General features: G+C 41.1%; 1 protein-coding gene across 1 annotated transcript in view; it reads right to left on the reverse strand.

Moving 5' to 3' along the window:
* Positions 1–708: 708 nt before the first annotated feature.
* The window catches only part of arhgap18 (Rho GTPase activating protein 18), a 30,033-nt gene continuing 14,060 nt past the window's right edge, over positions 709–16,681 (reverse strand). The window contains exons 2-18 of the mRNA XM_008299822.1: positions 16,431–16,644; positions 15,115–15,241; positions 13,463–13,545; positions 13,162–13,302; positions 12,132–12,195; positions 11,150–11,268; positions 9,484–9,555; positions 9,304–9,397; positions 9,072–9,163; positions 8,095–8,172; positions 7,555–7,714; positions 7,399–7,481; positions 7,108–7,314; positions 6,743–6,877; positions 3,943–4,070; positions 3,800–3,855; positions 709–2,331 (exon numbers count right to left, since the gene is read on the reverse strand). Of these exons, the coding sequence (XP_008298044.1) occupies positions 2,240–2,331; positions 3,800–3,855; positions 3,943–4,070; positions 6,743–6,877; positions 7,108–7,314; positions 7,399–7,481; positions 7,555–7,714; positions 8,095–8,172; positions 9,072–9,163; positions 9,304–9,397; positions 9,484–9,555; positions 11,150–11,268; positions 12,132–12,195; positions 13,162–13,302; positions 13,463–13,545; positions 15,115–15,241; positions 16,431–16,644 (1,945 nt within the window). The 3' untranslated portion in view covers positions 709–2,239. The remainder of the gene's footprint in view (positions 2,332–3,799; positions 3,856–3,942; positions 4,071–6,742; positions 6,878–7,107; positions 7,315–7,398; positions 7,482–7,554; positions 7,715–8,094; positions 8,173–9,071; positions 9,164–9,303; positions 9,398–9,483; positions 9,556–11,149; positions 11,269–12,131; positions 12,196–13,161; positions 13,303–13,462; positions 13,546–15,114; positions 15,242–16,430; positions 16,645–16,681) is intronic.

The following is a 16,681-nucleotide window of genomic DNA, read 5'->3' on the forward strand; positions in this document are numbered from 1 at the left end:
AGTCCATTTAAGCAAAAGTACTGAAGTATTAGTAGCAATACGTAATTAAAATATGCAATATGCTCTTAAAACATGTCAGGAGAACGTCCCTACAGCAGCAATGTGGTGGAAGAACTGTTCAGATCCTTTAATGTAAAGGTAAAAACTTTAATGCATTATAAAATTACACCATATTTTGCTGATTTAAATACAGAAAAAAAACTGTAATTCGATATTCAAAATGTTGTCAAAGGGTGGAATGCTATTTTTAAAAATAAAAATTTTGATGGGAAATTCTTTCTTTTAATATATATATATTTTTGAATACAGTTCTGGCCTGTTATTTGCAGTAAACATGCAAAGTTGTTTTGTTTTTTAAAACCTGTAGTTATTATTTCAGTAGTTATTTATAATTTACCAAAACAGGGAAATCTGCAAAATAAAACTAAATCCTTCAAAAAAAAAAATTACAGTTCAAAACTGAAAATAAATAATTTATTAGAGTTTTATTCTGCAGTTGCTTCTCTGCTTATTTTCATGGATTCATGACTTTTGCCTATAATTCATGTAGGAGTGATATTTCTTCTATCAGCCTCTCTGGGGGTTTAAGCTCACCTGCAGAATTCGCTTTAGTTGTGTTTCTGCTGCTTATTTTATTGTGCAAAATAAAATAAAACTAATTATTTTCTTACAAAAGCACTTAGCAGCAAAGCAAAGCACCAGCAGGTGATTGGTAATTAACAACTGCATGTTTATTTACAGACAGTTTTAGTGGTCATTTCACAGGCAGGTACATACAGACATCATCATCTGGAACAAAAAACAAAAAAACATTCACAGTAAACAGCTTAATACAACACAGGGAGTGACAGACTGCTCACAGAAGTCTGGATATTCAGAATAATTCAACAAGTATTACGAGTTAATCCTCTGCAGCTTTCCACAGGAAAAGCATTCATGATTTCTGACTGTTTAAAGCTGAGAGAAGCACAAACACGTGCCGAGAAATATGAAATGAAAATGGAACTTTTGCTAAAGTACTACATCAGCTGATACCTAGATTATAAAGAGACAAAAATCAAAATAACAGATGCCAAAAGTGTTCTTGTCCACATACTTTTGGAACCCGTTATGTGCAAACGTGTCGTATCATAAGGCCATTTATGCAGACAGCAGTTTATGTCGATGGTAAAATAGTTCAACACGTCCTTATTATGATCAGATGTTTGGTACAAAACTCGCTTTAATAGTTTCCCAGTGAACTTACGCACACGCCATTATATATACATATATGTATAAAAACATGTATTCATGTGTCCAGTGGTTCTTTAAAAGATGGAGTCACACATCAACACACTCAAACATCCACAAATACTCATGTACCATAGAACCGGTGATGTCATCATAGCGTGCCCCCAGTGACGGAGTGATCGCAAAAACATCAGTTTTTGCTGGATTCGAAAAAAAAAAAAACCTCCAAAGACTGTTCCTCCGTTATAAAACTCATTAAAATGGCAATTTATTTACCTGTTAGAGTGTTTTACTCAGAAAAATAATAGATAAAAGATTATCTTAGCCAACACATAATTGGACTTTTAATCATCTGTGTGACTGATTTGTGATTTAATGATTGAATGCATCAAACTACACTTTTAATCCCTTTTCTGCACAAACAATAAAGTGATTATCTGCAATAAATCACAGTGAGCGAGTGGTTTTCTTTCATCTGGACAACTCCACTTCAAGCCTATCAAACATGCAGCCCAAAAATTCAGCGTCATTTGAAAGGTTCGTGATCCCAAACTGTAATTTCCCTTTTTTTCCTCCTTATTTGGGAATTCTGGTTATGCATGAACTAGATAGGACATTTTTTTTTTTACCAAAATCATACATTTTCTGGTAGATCTCTGGACTAATCAAACACACACTGGGGATCTGGGGAGTTTGAAGGCTGGGTCGGGCTCTTGGTCGGGTTCCTCGAGCAGTTCCTGAGCAGTGTTTTGAGCATCTCGTTGCCATGGGAGCGTCCGCAGCAGTGTTTAGGTGGATGCTACATGTCACAGTAACATCCACATGAATGCCACAACCTACAGTTTCCCACTAGAGCATTGCAATTTAATGAAATTATTATTTTTTTTTCGTTGGTAGTGGTTCATCCAGAAGCAGCAGAAACCTCTGAGAACCGGGCGACGTCTCCTCCCAGCAGGACACAGTGGTTAAAATCTGTAGCATCCAGCGGGTCGGGATCGTAGAAGCGAGTCTATCGCTGCATGGCTTTGATGACCCACTCCGCTGTAGGATTCAGCTGGAAGAGGTCCTTCATGTAGGTTTCCCCGTCCAGGCATCTCTCCTCTGAGAAACACACAAACTGGGTCAAATACGAAGCGTTTTCATATCCATAATTCATAATGCTGTAGGGTTGCGGCCTTAATACATACCAAGCAGGTCAATTCTGTTTATAAAGCACATTTAAAACAACAGGAGTTGAACCAAAGCGCTGCTCATTTATAAAAACCCATAAGACATAAACACAACGCCTAAAAAGACTAATCTGAATAAAGACACAATAAAATAAAGAAAAATAAAAGATGAAGTCTACTGCTGCTATTTTTGGCATCTCTGAACATCTAAGAGCATCCGACTGGTCGACCTCTAGCTGGGGTGAGTTCTGATAAATAACGAGGCCCCAGGTCATTTAAAACATTGAAAACAAACCATAAAATCATAAAACCAACCAGTGGAGAGAGGACAGTCCTGGTGGTATGAGCTAGAGTTAGAGTTATATTACACATTATAGTACATTAGTGTAATATAGAAGTATTGTATTTTGCTTTCTGGGTGGTTTGAATCCTTCTGATGAAGCTTTAACTTCCCTCTACACCCAGACCCACCGTATAAACTGTATACACTATATATCACACACCTGTTTATGTCTCATCCCAGAACCGCTGCCTTTTTATTCCATCATACGAGCATCAACCTTCCTTCTGTAAACACAGTCGTGAGCAAAAGTTTCCAGACACTTATAGAGACTAATCCTGAGTCTCCAATGACTCCTAGAATTCTGAATTCTCTGTGATGGAAAGACTGAAGCATCCGGATCTCTGTCACTAAAAACAACAAGAACTTTGGTTCTTTTATGGATTTTTTTAAAGGTCTTCTGGAGATAAGATCAAATCTGCTGGGTCAGAAACATATACACACAGCAATTCTAATATTTGGTGATGAGGTTGAAGTCAGTCTAGAACCTTCATTCCAGCCTGATGGAACCATTTCTTCTCCACTCTGATGTGTGTTTGGGCTCATTGTCTGGTTGGAACATCCAACTGTGTCCAAGATCAACCTTCTGCTGATGGTTTGAGGTTTTCCTGAACAACGTGGAGGTGATCCTCCTTCTTATTTATTATTTAATTTACTTTGTGTAAAGCAACAAAACAGCCCCAGAGCATGATGCTGCCACCACCATGCATACGTGTCAATAACTTTGTTCATCGTTCACCAACTGTATCCGCACAAAACTTTGGTTCATGGATGTTTTGCACTAAAGCTCACTTTAAACAGGCTCTTCTACACATATTTATAATTGCACACAGTAGTTTAACCCCAATATTTCAATTTATTGGGTTCATTTTTAAATATTTTTTTAAACCTTTTTAACCTTTATTCCTGGACAGCACTTTGGTGCACCAGCTGTTGTTTTAACCGAGCTGTGACTTGACTACAACGACGGGATTCAGGACGTGGACATCACGTCTGCTGGATTCTGACGGACCTTTGGGCCTGTTTAGCTGATTACAAGCAAAGAATCAGAGCGACTTACTGATGTTTCCACCAATCTCATAGAGACACAACTCTTCTTTCTTCAGCGCCACTGAGCTGCAAGACAGAAAAAAACAGTGAAAAAGACAGAACCAGGTAAAGAGAACACGGCTAGAACGGTGCCACCTGTCTGTCTGCAGTTACCTGTCCTGGCTGATGAAGCGGGTCAACACATCGGCAGCCTGCAGCTCCGCCGTCAGCTGGACCGCCATCGAAACTTTGCTGAACTGCGGCGCCTGGACTCGGATGAATCCCTGCGAATTCTCCTGAACCTAAACCGAGAGCAGAGGAACACGTCGTCCATCACACGGATGTAAACACTTCAGGAAAACTCATCCAGCGCTCAGACACTCCAACAGGACCAGAGAACGTAGACTCGAATAAGTTTCTGCTCTTCTGTTTAATGAGCTCAAGTCATCGTCTGTTAGTGTCGCTGGAGGTCTCAGGTTCATAGAAAAGAAGCATCTTTAACCTTGAAGATACTAAAAATACTGTCTGACTGCACAATAATCAACATAAACCCGTTGAAATGTCCACTCAGAACCACTAGATGTCAGCATTCCTCAACAAACTGAACCTTAAAACCAGATAATACTGTGACTCTCTCTGATTGGTGGAGGCCTGGACTCTAAAGGTGTTCAGTGCTATCAGGTACCGAGACGGAAAAAACACTCAGCAGTATCTTGATTAGATTGAGTTCTGAGGAATTTCAAGGCCGAGTCAACACCTTAAGCTCTTGTTTTTGTTCCTGAAACTCTTCCTGAACACTGCTGGCAGCGTTCCAGAGAGAACCCTGCTGCAGAACCACACCACCACCAGAGAACCCTGCTGCTGTGAAGGCTTGTAGGAGGTCAGCACACATGTTCAGGTGATGTTTCACCACTCTGTCCAGCTCTTCCAGTCGTTTTTTTCATATGGATGCAAAATAAGATTCAGGGCGTCTCAGCCGTCTGCTGCCTTCCCTCCACCACAACCAGCGTCCAGAGTCCAGAGGATCCTGTCCTCAGCTTCAACCTTCCTTCCTTCCTTCTTCTATCCTCTTCTTCCTTTCTTCTTTTATCTCCTTCCTATTTTCCTTCTTCTATCTGCTACCGTCCTTCCTTCCTTCTTCATTTCTCCCTCCTTCCTTCCTCTATCCTCCTAATTCCTTCCTTCCTCTCTGTTTATCTTCTGCCTTCCTTTTTCATCGTCTTCCTTCCTTCCTTCTATCTCCTTCCTTCCTTCTTCTATCTGATTCTTTCTTTTCTTCCTTCCTCCCTCTTCTACATATTCCATTTTCCTTCTTCTATCTTCTTCCTTCCTCCCTTCCTTTCTTCTTTCTATCGTCTACCTTCCTTCTTCTATCCACTTCCTTCCTTTCTTCCTTCTTTTCTTCCTTCTCTCTATCTTCTATCTCCTCCTCATCGTCCCCTGACTGAAACAGGTGATTCACACTTTGTGGTATCTTTTTACTACATCACTGCAGTTATCTTGTTCTTTAACTACATCTCTTTGTTTTTGGCATGTTTTGTTGTGAAGCCGTCGTCATGTGTTCTTTTACTGGTGCTGCTGATTCCAGAAGCTGCTAAAAAGCCTTTTATTGTTATATAACAATGACAGTAAACATGTGTTCTATTCTTTAGACTCTTTTATCTTTAATGTACAGACACTCTCAGTGAACTTCACACTAACTCTTGGTAACCACCTGGTTTAGTTTGTTTTCTTTACTCAGGTTTGGAGGCTTTGTTTTAATTTTTGGTTTCTTTCAGGAAAGGTGAGCTGAACCTCCTGCACTAACAGTCCTTCTATGGTTGTGTTTATTTCAGCACTTGGCAGCAGAAGAGAGAAAAACTCCCTGTTTAGAGAAACACACACTTCAAACAGAACCGGGCTCAGGGAGGACGGCTGGACTAAATCAAACATCTCCTCCCGTTTCCCTCACAGCTCGCCTCACATCGTTTGCTGGACTTCCACAGTTCCTCTGTAGTAAATATCTTTTCTTCACCACAAACACCTGCTTCTACGTCACCTGTCAGCGGTTTCTATGTCGTCTTCCTGTTTCTGTTTCGCTATAATTCGTCCCTCAGCAGCTGTTTACTGGTGATCTGTGAGTTCAAGTTCCACCGTGAAAGTGTGTAAAAGTGCATTAAAGTTATCCAGCGAATCACAACACGACGAGGACATGAAGGAAAAGCTTCTGTTCTCTGTCTGTCAGCAGGATTTAAACTGATTAAAAGCTCATTTAATCACTGCAGCTTCTGCACATTGTTCCAGATTAAAGCCTCGACGGTGTTAATGTGATGAAATCAGACGGTGATAATAATAATAATAATGTTGGAACCTCGTATGAAGTCACATTTATAAGAAGACCTAAAGGCTGTCAGCTGTGTCACAAGATTTATCTATTATTATTATTATTTTATTTTTTTGTTTTAGATTTTAAATTTTTCATTGTTCATTTTATTCTCTTTTCTCTTTATTTATTCACTTATTTATGTATGTATCTTACTTATTTACATTTCCTACTATTATTATTATAATTTAATGTGTTTGTGGCTTGAACCTCTAGTTTTCTTTTATTCCACTTACTTACATTTTATTATTTCATCGGCTGCTGTAATTTATTTTGGAAATCCTGACCAGCCTTCTGTTGTTCAATGTTCTTCCTCAGGTTCCTTCTTTTATTTATCTTCCTGCCTGTAAAGAACTTCATATACTCTGCTTTTAAAAGGTGCCACATAAATAAAACTATTAGTAATCTACATATAAGATATTCTGTCATTATTACATATTATTATGTTGTTCCTTATGTGCGTTTTATACCAGAATTAATAATAGATTTGGTTTGCACAGACTACATCTGTAATAGATTTTATGTTCAATGTTAAATGATATCCATATTGATTAGCTCAGAGTTTTCTTAAAAAAACGCCACTGAGCGCCACAAAAGCAGGAAACTCGGTACCTCAGGAGTTGTTCTCTCAGGCGGCTTCTCGATGGCCATCTTCTTCAGCAGCTTCCGCACCGCTCGCTCCTTGTTCTGTTTCCTCTGACTCTCCATGTTCTGCTGTCTGACCTGGGTCACGATGAACTTCGGGATCTAAAGGAGAGAAAAAAACAAAAACATTTTCACACGCCGGACCGAGCCGAGCAGCTCCTTCTAACCACCGAGAGACACTGTTCATCTGAAACCATCAGCTTCCTCCTGCTCAGCCTTCTCCAGTTTGTTGGAAACTTTATTTTCTATTCAAAATGGAATCTGTGAAATTTTAGATTATCACATGAAATAGTTTGTTGATCCAGCAAAAGCTAAAAACTCGACACACGTACCGTCCACAGGAGGTTCTGGTACCGGATGAGCAGCCGAACGATGCTGGCCGTGCTGGTCGCCATGGAGAACTCCTGCTGCTCCGTGACTTTGGACCGGAAGCCTTTGAACATGAAGATGTTGGGCGCCATGACGACGGAGACGTTGTTCAGAGTCATTTTGTTCTTGGCCTGGTGGTCGATGACGCGCTGGATGAACTCCACCAGCGCCTGCAGGACGGGACATTTAACTTAAAATAAAAAACTTTCTTATTAAAGTGAAGCTACAGCCTACAGCAGTGAGCGAGCTCCTACCTTCAGAGTGTCCCGGTTGGCTTCAGGCAGCAGCAGAACCAGCAGGTTCAGAGCCTGCAGCTGCTGCTTCTTGGTGGGAAGTTCTGTGGACAAAAGAAAGAGGCTCAGCTCATCGCCCCAGAACCCCACGGCTCCGCGGACGCAACGGAAACTTACTGTTGACGGCGATGAAGGCGTTGAGGTACTCGACGGTCAGCAGCGGGTGAGGAAGCTCCCTGATGAACAGCTTCAGCAGACTGGCAGCATCGTGCTGCTTCAGCTGCTGCCATGAAAACGTCCCGTCGTAGAAGGACGACTCGAGCTCCTGGCACAGAGACTGGGTTCAGAAAGAGAGGAAACACACACAGTCAGTTCACAGTAATGCAATACTGGATGGATGGATGGATGGATGGATGGATGGATGGATGGATGGATGGATGGATGGATGGATGGATAGATAAAAATAAAATCAAAATTTTAAAAAATTCAATAATTAAAATTAAATGTCTATTCTTAAAAGATAGATTTAAATAAAGTTAAATTAAAAATAAACAAAAATAAAAAATAAACACAAATTCAACTTAAAATTTAAAAATGTAAATAAAATAAACAAATAAATAAATAATAATTAAATATCTATTGTTAAAAGATAAATATAACTTTAATAAAATAAAGCAAAATAAAAAGGGAGCGTCTCAGTGAAGTATTTCCACCCACCTTGACTCTGGTTGCAGCTCCAGGGATCCTCAGCAGCCCCTCAGTGTCCAGACCCTCCTCCTCGATGTGACTGATGAGCTGACGAGGAGACAAACAGGCTAACGTGAAGCACAACCACGAGGACAAAGTGTGAAGTTCTCAGGTTAACGAGAAACGCCAGCTCAGCGGTGTGTGGAACATAAACTATGAGACGACTGGGATTAGGTTTAATCACTTTACTGATCCCTGAGGGGAAATTTAAACAGTAGAAAAAATATATATAAGATGATTATAAGTGGAGAAATATGTCCTAAAAATATACACAAAAGTAGGAAAGTACAAGCATAAGATGTAAAGATGTACATCACACTTGGAAAATAATAATTTAAAAAAATTAATAATAGAGTAGATACATTAAATACTATATATTAAAAAAAAAAACTAAACTAATTAACATACTATAACATACTGTGCACATAATCATAATGTGTCACTATTTTTGTGGAACTATTTTTGTGCGACTCTTCTATATTTCGCAGCACAGCACAAAACCTGAAACGCACAACCTCCACATATTCTCTTCATGTCGCACAGCTTTGTGAGCTGATTTACGGGTAAATAAATTCTGTACATTATCATGAAATCTGCTAATTTAAGATCAGAGATCACAAAAGCAGCTGTTGTTTGCCAAACGCTAAAAAAAAAAAAACTCAAAGAAGAAGAAACAACAAGTCGTGCTCGTCCAACTACGAAAGCAAAACGAGAAAGATCTTCAGACATTTAGTTCAGTTCTGATTATTAAATGATGCTACTGGACATGTTTGACGATCAGAACTTGTTCAGAGAAGCTGTTTCCATCTTCCATGAAGGACAAGAACTGTAGGAAAACCTCCTGAAGCAACCTGAAAGCTTTGATGTACAACTGAACATGTTTTCTTTCATGTTGTCTCTATGAACCGTTTCTACAACTCCACCATGCCAACCCGGTCAGCACTCACCCTCTGCAGGATTAATGGCACTTTGGTCCCAGCCAGCCTCCTCTGGTCCTGATCCAGTAAAGTCTGCAGCGGAACGCCGAACAGACCCGATTCTGCAAACAGAAGAACCCAGAGTCAAACAGAACCACCTCCACACTGATGTTTGTTGTTCTTACTTTAGCTTTAGCTTCTCTTTGTGACCCAGTTCTGTTTGGTTCTGCCCTGAACGTGTTGGTATTTTGTGAGTTTGCACCTTTAGTCTTCACTTTGACGGCCTTGTGCGCCTTCAGGTCGATGCCGGCCGTGTCCAGCAGCGCCGTCATCTCCACCAGCACCAGCCTGCGCACCTGCAGCGCCACAAAACCGTTACACAGGGCGGGTTTCAAACGGGCTCAACCGACCTGTTTGTCGGCTTATCGTTAAATAAACTGACCTTTTTCATATCCAGAGGAGACAGATCTCCGATCCTGGTCTGACCTGTTTTGTCTCGAAGTAGCTTGAAGTTCTGGAGAGGAGGAACAAACCAGAGGAGGGGTGTCAAAACACAGCATAAAGGACTAAATACTGAGCAAATTCAACTTTCTCTGCAGTTTAATTCAACTGTGTGCAGCGGGACGGTGAAGTCGTTGCATTGTGTGAGAAGTGGAAGCGATATGAGCTTCCACCACCAGGTGTCGCTGCAGAGCAACTCAGTTTATATCCTATATCTGTGCAGCACATTATTAATATCTTTAGCTTAATGTGACTTTTCTGTCTCTGTGGAGGGCTGATATGAGAACCAGACAGACACACTGTGATCTCTAGTTTCTAATAAGTTTTCTATTCTGCAGCTGTTTTCTTATTTTATTGGTATTTTTCACAATGATTTTAATCATCTCTGTGCGTCTGTGCTTATTTAAAGTCTTTATCATTCCTTTTTGTCAACATTTGTTTTTTCAGAAGCCCATTTTAGTTCTTGCCTATTCAAAAACCTTTAACACATGCTGTATATCAGTAAAAATAGCTGCTAAAACACAACCTAGAAGCACAACATCCTGACACAAGCTGCATCCTTTAAACATCTGTACTGCATCCCAGGGCTGCAGCTACTTATTATTTAAATTCTCGATTAATTTATGACTAATTTTGTCAATAAAATGTTCAGAAAATGGTGAAAAATGTCAGATCAGTGTTCCCCGAAGCTCCAGATATTCAGTTTACTGCCACAGAGAAGAAAAGAAACCAGAAAACATTCACATTTAAGAAGCTGCAATCACAAAATTTAAATTTTTTCCCCCTTAATTTATTAATTTGCGCCGAAAACTGAAAGATAATAAATGCATGATCTCTTAATAAATCTGATTTTCAAAACTTGTGACTCAAGCAAGACAAACATCTCGTTAAACCTCAAAGTGACCAGAAAACAGGAAGAACATGTGATTCGGAGCAGGTTGTTGTGGCTGTGCTGCCGTACGGGCGTCAAACTCATCGTTCGCTGCAACAATTTGTTCTTTTTCTGCATCCGTTTATGGAGGAGACGTCTTTGTTTACATCAATAAAATTGACCTTCGCCTTATTTATGCAAAGGAAAACACTGAATCCAGGCACTGAGAGATCATCATAAGCCTCGGACGTTCTGCAATGAACAAATATTTATCTCCTCGAGTTCAAGTTTTTATATGTTCACATTATCAAACGCATGAGCAGGCAGGATTCACTCCTCTGCCCTCTTATGTGTCTGCTTTTTGTGGGGAATTAATGTTCTTAAACATTCATGTGGCACCTTTAGCATCAAGAAGAATTTAGGAGCTCAGATGTGTTTTTTTTTTCTCATGTTCAAAACTTCTAGAAACGCACAAATATTTGTCTGACGAGCAAACAGCTGCTGAGTCGTTGCTGCATCTACGTGACGACACTACGGCGTTTTGTTTGATTAATCCACTCTTCTTTTTTGGCTGTTTATATCGGAGAAGACAAACGAACAAGAGAACAACTCCAACCTGCTCTGAATAAACACGACGATCTATAAATCAGTGCGTCCAGTTCCTTCACCCGGAAACACACACAGTAAAGCCGACACACTGCCGAGGAAGTGATTTGTGTGCAGGTGTGTGACTCACCGGCAGCTTGTCGTCAGGTGAGCTGAGGCTGGCCGTGACCTTGGACCTCTGCTGGTGCTCCCGGTAGGACAGCGCCTGCTCGGAAAACGCCACCTCGACGTTCAGCTCCGTCTCCGTCTCTGTGACGAACAGACACGAAGCAGGATGGAGGTGTTTATACGCCGTAAGTGGACGAGAACACACAAAGAGACGCACAATAAAACAGTTCAATGAGCTGCTGTGTGAGTCGCTGCAGGAGGAAGACAAAGTAAAAGCAGCTCTACTGACTGTTCTGCTGCACAATAAACTACTTTCTAGAGTAACTGATGAGTCATTCGGTTGCTAAAATGTCAGAAAATGGTGAAAAATATCCAAAAGTGAAATATATAATACATATTTAGCTTCCTGTCATAGAAGAGCAAAGAAAACTGGAGGCTAGGATCTAAAGTTTTGGACTTTTTCCCCTTAAAACAATCACTCAAACCACTAAACCCAATATTAAAAGAATTTAATTTAACAGTTCACAATGAAGTGATGCAGTTCTAATGTTCTACATTGGTATCACAGTGTAAATAACCTCAAATTCACATTCAAGAAGCTACAATCTGAAGCTTTTTTCTGAATTTATCTCCTAAATAGGTTACACTAATTAAATAGCTGATTATCCAGTGCAGCTCTGACGCACATTTATAAACTTTAATTGACTTTCCACTCATTTTAAAGTCACGCACGATAAAGAAAAATCATAATAAATGTTTAACTCAGTAGCTATGAATTATTCTCATGATATTAAATTAATTTAGCGACCACGAACAGGACTTTGTATGAAATTTAGTGGCTGTTAAAGTGTTGTCGTGTTACTTCCTGCATCACACTGGCATTCGTGCATCATGTTTTCTGTTCTGTTATCGTCGACACGTGTGCCTCTGAGTTGCTAAGCAGACTTTTATTTGTGTCTTGGGTGCTCAGCGCTGACTCATGCCGCTGGTCGTGTTGCGCATACCGGCTGGAGATGAGTCCTTCTGTCCGTTCTCGCTTCCCCCTTTGAGTCTGCGAGGCTCCTCGTTCTGCAGCAAACAGCAGAAAACAACTGTACAGCGAGTGTTGTTCAGCCCGTCACAGATTCACTGAAGCCTCGTTACACATTATCTCGTCTGTCAATTAGTGGCGGGAGTGTGTGGAAGGTGAAAAACACGTGAGACGCTTTGTTTAGGCGACCTGGACGAGCAACAGTTCGCTTAAATCTGCTCAAGCAATAAAATTAAACTCTCATATTTGTCATTTATCGAATATAAATCCAGTAACACGTATTAAAGGAACTTTATTTAGCAGTTATGGTGGTGAGTTAGTAGCAGCCAGACTGTTCCTGAGGATAAACTGCAAACGCTTCCTTTGTGGGGAGTGAAAAAGGAAACGTTCTTATTGTTGTGGGAAGTTCAGCTACAGAAAAAAAAGAGAACAGACATGAAAGATCGAAGTCCTTCTGATGTCCAACGTAACTGCTCACTGAGGTTCTGTGACAGACTTTACATGAAAGTAATAAAAGTGTTGATAAAGATAGTAATATTACTATAAAAAACAAATGAATCAATACCACTGTCATGCCTGCCTGGTAAAATTAAGGCTGTAATCAGCAGCTAAGCGAAGTGAAACAGTCTGGCAACCTGAATGTGATGACAAGACTCTGGTTGAATCAGAAAGTTCCAGGACTTTGCCTGAAACTGAATAATAGTTAGCGATGCCCGGCTCCCACTGCTCCAGCAACAAACTGAACTTTGGTGGCCGTCAACACAATGTGCCCATGTTCTTCTTCTTCTCTCGGTTTCGGCTGGCGGCTGGCAAACCAGCCTAAAGGCGCGTTACCAGGTCACTAGGTGGTTTTTTCATGATTCTGGACTTGAAGCTCTGATCAATTCTCTGATAAATTCCTACACTTTGGATAAAAATGTTGGATCCTGTACGCATCACTTCCTTGGTGCTACTCTTTCGTGTTGGTTCGATGTCATTATTTTGTGGTCACGATGTCTCCTGACCTTTTCCGGGGGTCTGAATATGTCCCGAACATCCGGGAGGTGTTGCCGGTTGCGTCGCCGTAGCGTCTGCTGGACGCGGCGTTCCACGGCCGCCGCCTGAGTCCTGGTGAGCGTCGACAGAAACACTGCGCTGTCTACTTCCTGCAATCAATCAATCAATCAGACAACAAACCAGATTGAGTTCATTAGGCACATCATTATTTCTCCATTAATCACAAACGATCTGACCTGGAGACATGAACCTGATAAGCTACGACTCAACCTGGACTCAATAATTAAAGGAGGGATCAATGATGGACACCTGATCCTGGTCGGCCGCCAACGAGTCGTCAAACAGCCGCTGTAGCCCCGCCTCCGTGAGCCACGCCTCCTCCTGCTCGCCCTCTGGAAGACACAAAAAGAGGAAGACGATGGACACTCGGACGATGTGTCAGCGGCACAAAACGAGGAAGGAGGTGATGGAGAGCAATCTAAACTCACATTTGTTCTCATGCAAAACACTTTAAAACGAATCCACAGGTGCAGGAAAGGGAAAAGGAGGGACAGAAGTGGACACATCTCACACAGGAAAAGTGTGTTTACGCCAAAGAACAATAGTCTTCAGGCTAAATCCAAGTGACAGAGACAACATTCCTCATGAGCACAGCCACTCAGAGCCAGTCCACACAGGTCTGAGATAACAGCGGTGTCTTACATGTCTGAACGGATCTCTAAATATGTGGCATCAAACGTCTTTACAAAGAGACACGAGCAGATCAGAATGAACTCTGAAGCGGAGGTGGACTCGTGCAGTTTGATGTTCGCTGCTAGAGAAGACCTCCTGCGGTGTTTCCTGTGGCGGACCTCAGTGGTTTCCTTCAGCAGCTGAAGGTTTCTCTGATGTGACACCAAAGCGGCTGCAGATCAAAACCGCTGCAGCTGTATTCAGTCTGGTTTTACTGTGAGGCTGCTTCTAGATGAAGATCTGGACTTTTCAGACGGGCGCCGTCACCTTCGCCTGTTTTCATAAGTCGGTTCATGTGTCAAAGTCGAGGGGGTTCGTGTCCAAGTGGGCCGAACCATATTTACGAGTTTTAGAGAAAAAATGGGGTCAAAACTTTGAGGTTGGAGGTATGCATCCAAAGACACTGTCCAGAGGTAGAAACAACTGGTTGGTAAGTTTAAATCTTGTCTCTCCTTTTGCTGCGTGCCAAAGCGGGCCACAGCTGATTCAAAGTTTGTCTTCCTAAACAGCATTGAAGAACTTCCATCATAAGGATCTGGAGATACTTCTGAGGACCACGGGGTAGAAACAGACACCTGGTACCTGCTGGTTCCTGCTGCGAATTTGACAAAACGATGCAACTTTCCAAACATCTGGTTATGAAGCATCTATTAAGTGGTTGGAAAACATATATATATAAGTGATTGTGGTCTTGATGGGAGCAGTTCAGGAGGTTCAAACCAAACCTGCAAACCTCTCACGTGACAGGATAATCTGAGCCCAACATCAGTTCAGATCTCAGACCAGATTTCTCCTCAGAAAAAGGGTTCAAATCTGCACAAATCTCCTGCAGGGTGATACGTAGAAAACTCTAAATAAAGACTGACAGCGGCAGATGTAATTAAAGTGGTTCATTTCTATACTTTCTGCAGCAGGTTGTTACTCAGCACTCTGACGCAAGAGCTTTGTTCAACTATCACATTAAAATGTAAAGATTGGCTTGTCTGAGCTTTATTTTATTATTTTTTTACCACAACAAGATTCTAATGATGAAATAAAAGCTAAAGCAACAGAGATTCGTTGCCATCTTCCTATGAACTGGCGCCCTGATTGGCTAAATCCAAGGACACGTGATGCTGCTGGATGTTATTTAAGATGCAAACACACTTTTTCTGCAAGAGAAATGTACATTTTAAGAGTCTAGACCAAACGACAGAAGCTTTAACGACAGGATTCGGTGCGTTTCCTACCTTCAGGAGTTTTCTGCTGCTCCTCCTCTTGAACCTCTCCGTCTCCCCTCGCTGCTCCTCCTCCAGACCGGGTGATGTTCTCCACCTCCTTCCAGTAGTCGTCCATCTCCAGCTCGTCCAGAGAGTCCTGACACAAGTGCAGACGCTTTTCAGTTCCTGCTTCATGTCTAGTTTCTGCCCTGAAATCTGATTAACTTGTGCTAGAAAAAAAAAAAACATCTATAAAAAAAAAAAAAAAAAAAAAAGCTCCAGATATGATGCGAAGAGACGACAACAAACAGGTCTGAACACGTCTGGACGGTGGTTGTTACTCAGATTACACACATGATAAACACAGAAAGATGCAGACTTTTTAACAGACCACAAACTTTGAAAGCAGGATCTGAGACTCCAAACTGTTTCAGGGGAACCTCAACGAATGGAAGTGAAAAATATGACATTAAAATATAAAGAAGACCAGAGAACAGCCTAAATATGTGATCCAGGTAAAGAGATGTAGTAGTTTGGGGGGATTTTTACTATTTTTCCCTCTTTCCCACCATCAGAGAGTAACACACACCTCAGAACAGACTTTTTAAAATGCATTTTGTCATCTTAAATCACGTCAAACTGTAATATTGGGCTTCTTTGGCTCAGCTGTTGAGTATCTATGGGATTAAACATAATCATGATCCTACAGGCATCCAGGTGTTTTGGGTTAAATGACCAGACTTCTATCTAAATAAATTGGAGAGAGTCATAACTGAAAGATAAATTGTCACTGGGTGGTAAAAACTACATTTAAAAATCAAATAAGATTTTAAAAATACACTTCAACAGTTTGGTGATTTGAGCAAAATAAGGTCTAAGAGCAACAACACAAAGCTAATAATAGATAATCGGCTTTTTGGGGACTTTTGTTTATATAAATGGAAAGTTTTTCCCTTCATAATAAAGCCCAATATGAAGATTTTATAAACCGCTGTTACAGACCAGTTCTAATTCAACCAAAATAGAACATTAGGTTGTTTTTTCCAAAGTCAGATTTGGTTATTAGTCATGAAGGAGACTGATAACTGACATGTGGAACTGATAAACAATCGCAGTAAAAAGTTAAATCTTTCCATCCAAATGTAGAATTACACAAAGTCAAACAGAAAAAATAAAGTGATGAAATGCTTTTGTTTGTTTATGTTTGACATGTTTACTGACAAGCAAAAGAGGATGTTTCTAAATTAATTTATTGGAAAAATTAAATAACCTCTTTGCACCAAACCATCCCAGTTAAACTGCTGAATATTAAAGAATCTCTTTCTCATCCCGTCCTCCGGGCCCACCTGAGAGTTGTAGCGCTGGTACGGGGGTCGGGGTCTGGGCCTGGAGTTGGGACTCTGTCGGGGGCTGGAGCCCTGCTTCGGGCTGGAGGAGAGCTGGGTTCTGGGTATAGGTGCTGAGCTGGAACTGGACAGCGCCGACGGATCCGAGGGTCCATATCTGTCTCCATGCTGGGGGTTCTGGTTCTGCTGCACAGTGTAGTGGCCGGTTCTGCGACTGGAGACAAACACATGTAACCAGAAGTTTACACACA

Source organism: Stegastes partitus, unplaced genomic scaffold, assembly GCF_000690725.1.
Source record: "Stegastes partitus isolate 25-593 unplaced genomic scaffold, Stegastes_partitus-1.0.2 Scaffold1469, whole genome shotgun sequence".
Lineage (NCBI taxonomy): Eukaryota > Metazoa > Chordata > Actinopteri > Pomacentridae > Stegastes > Stegastes partitus.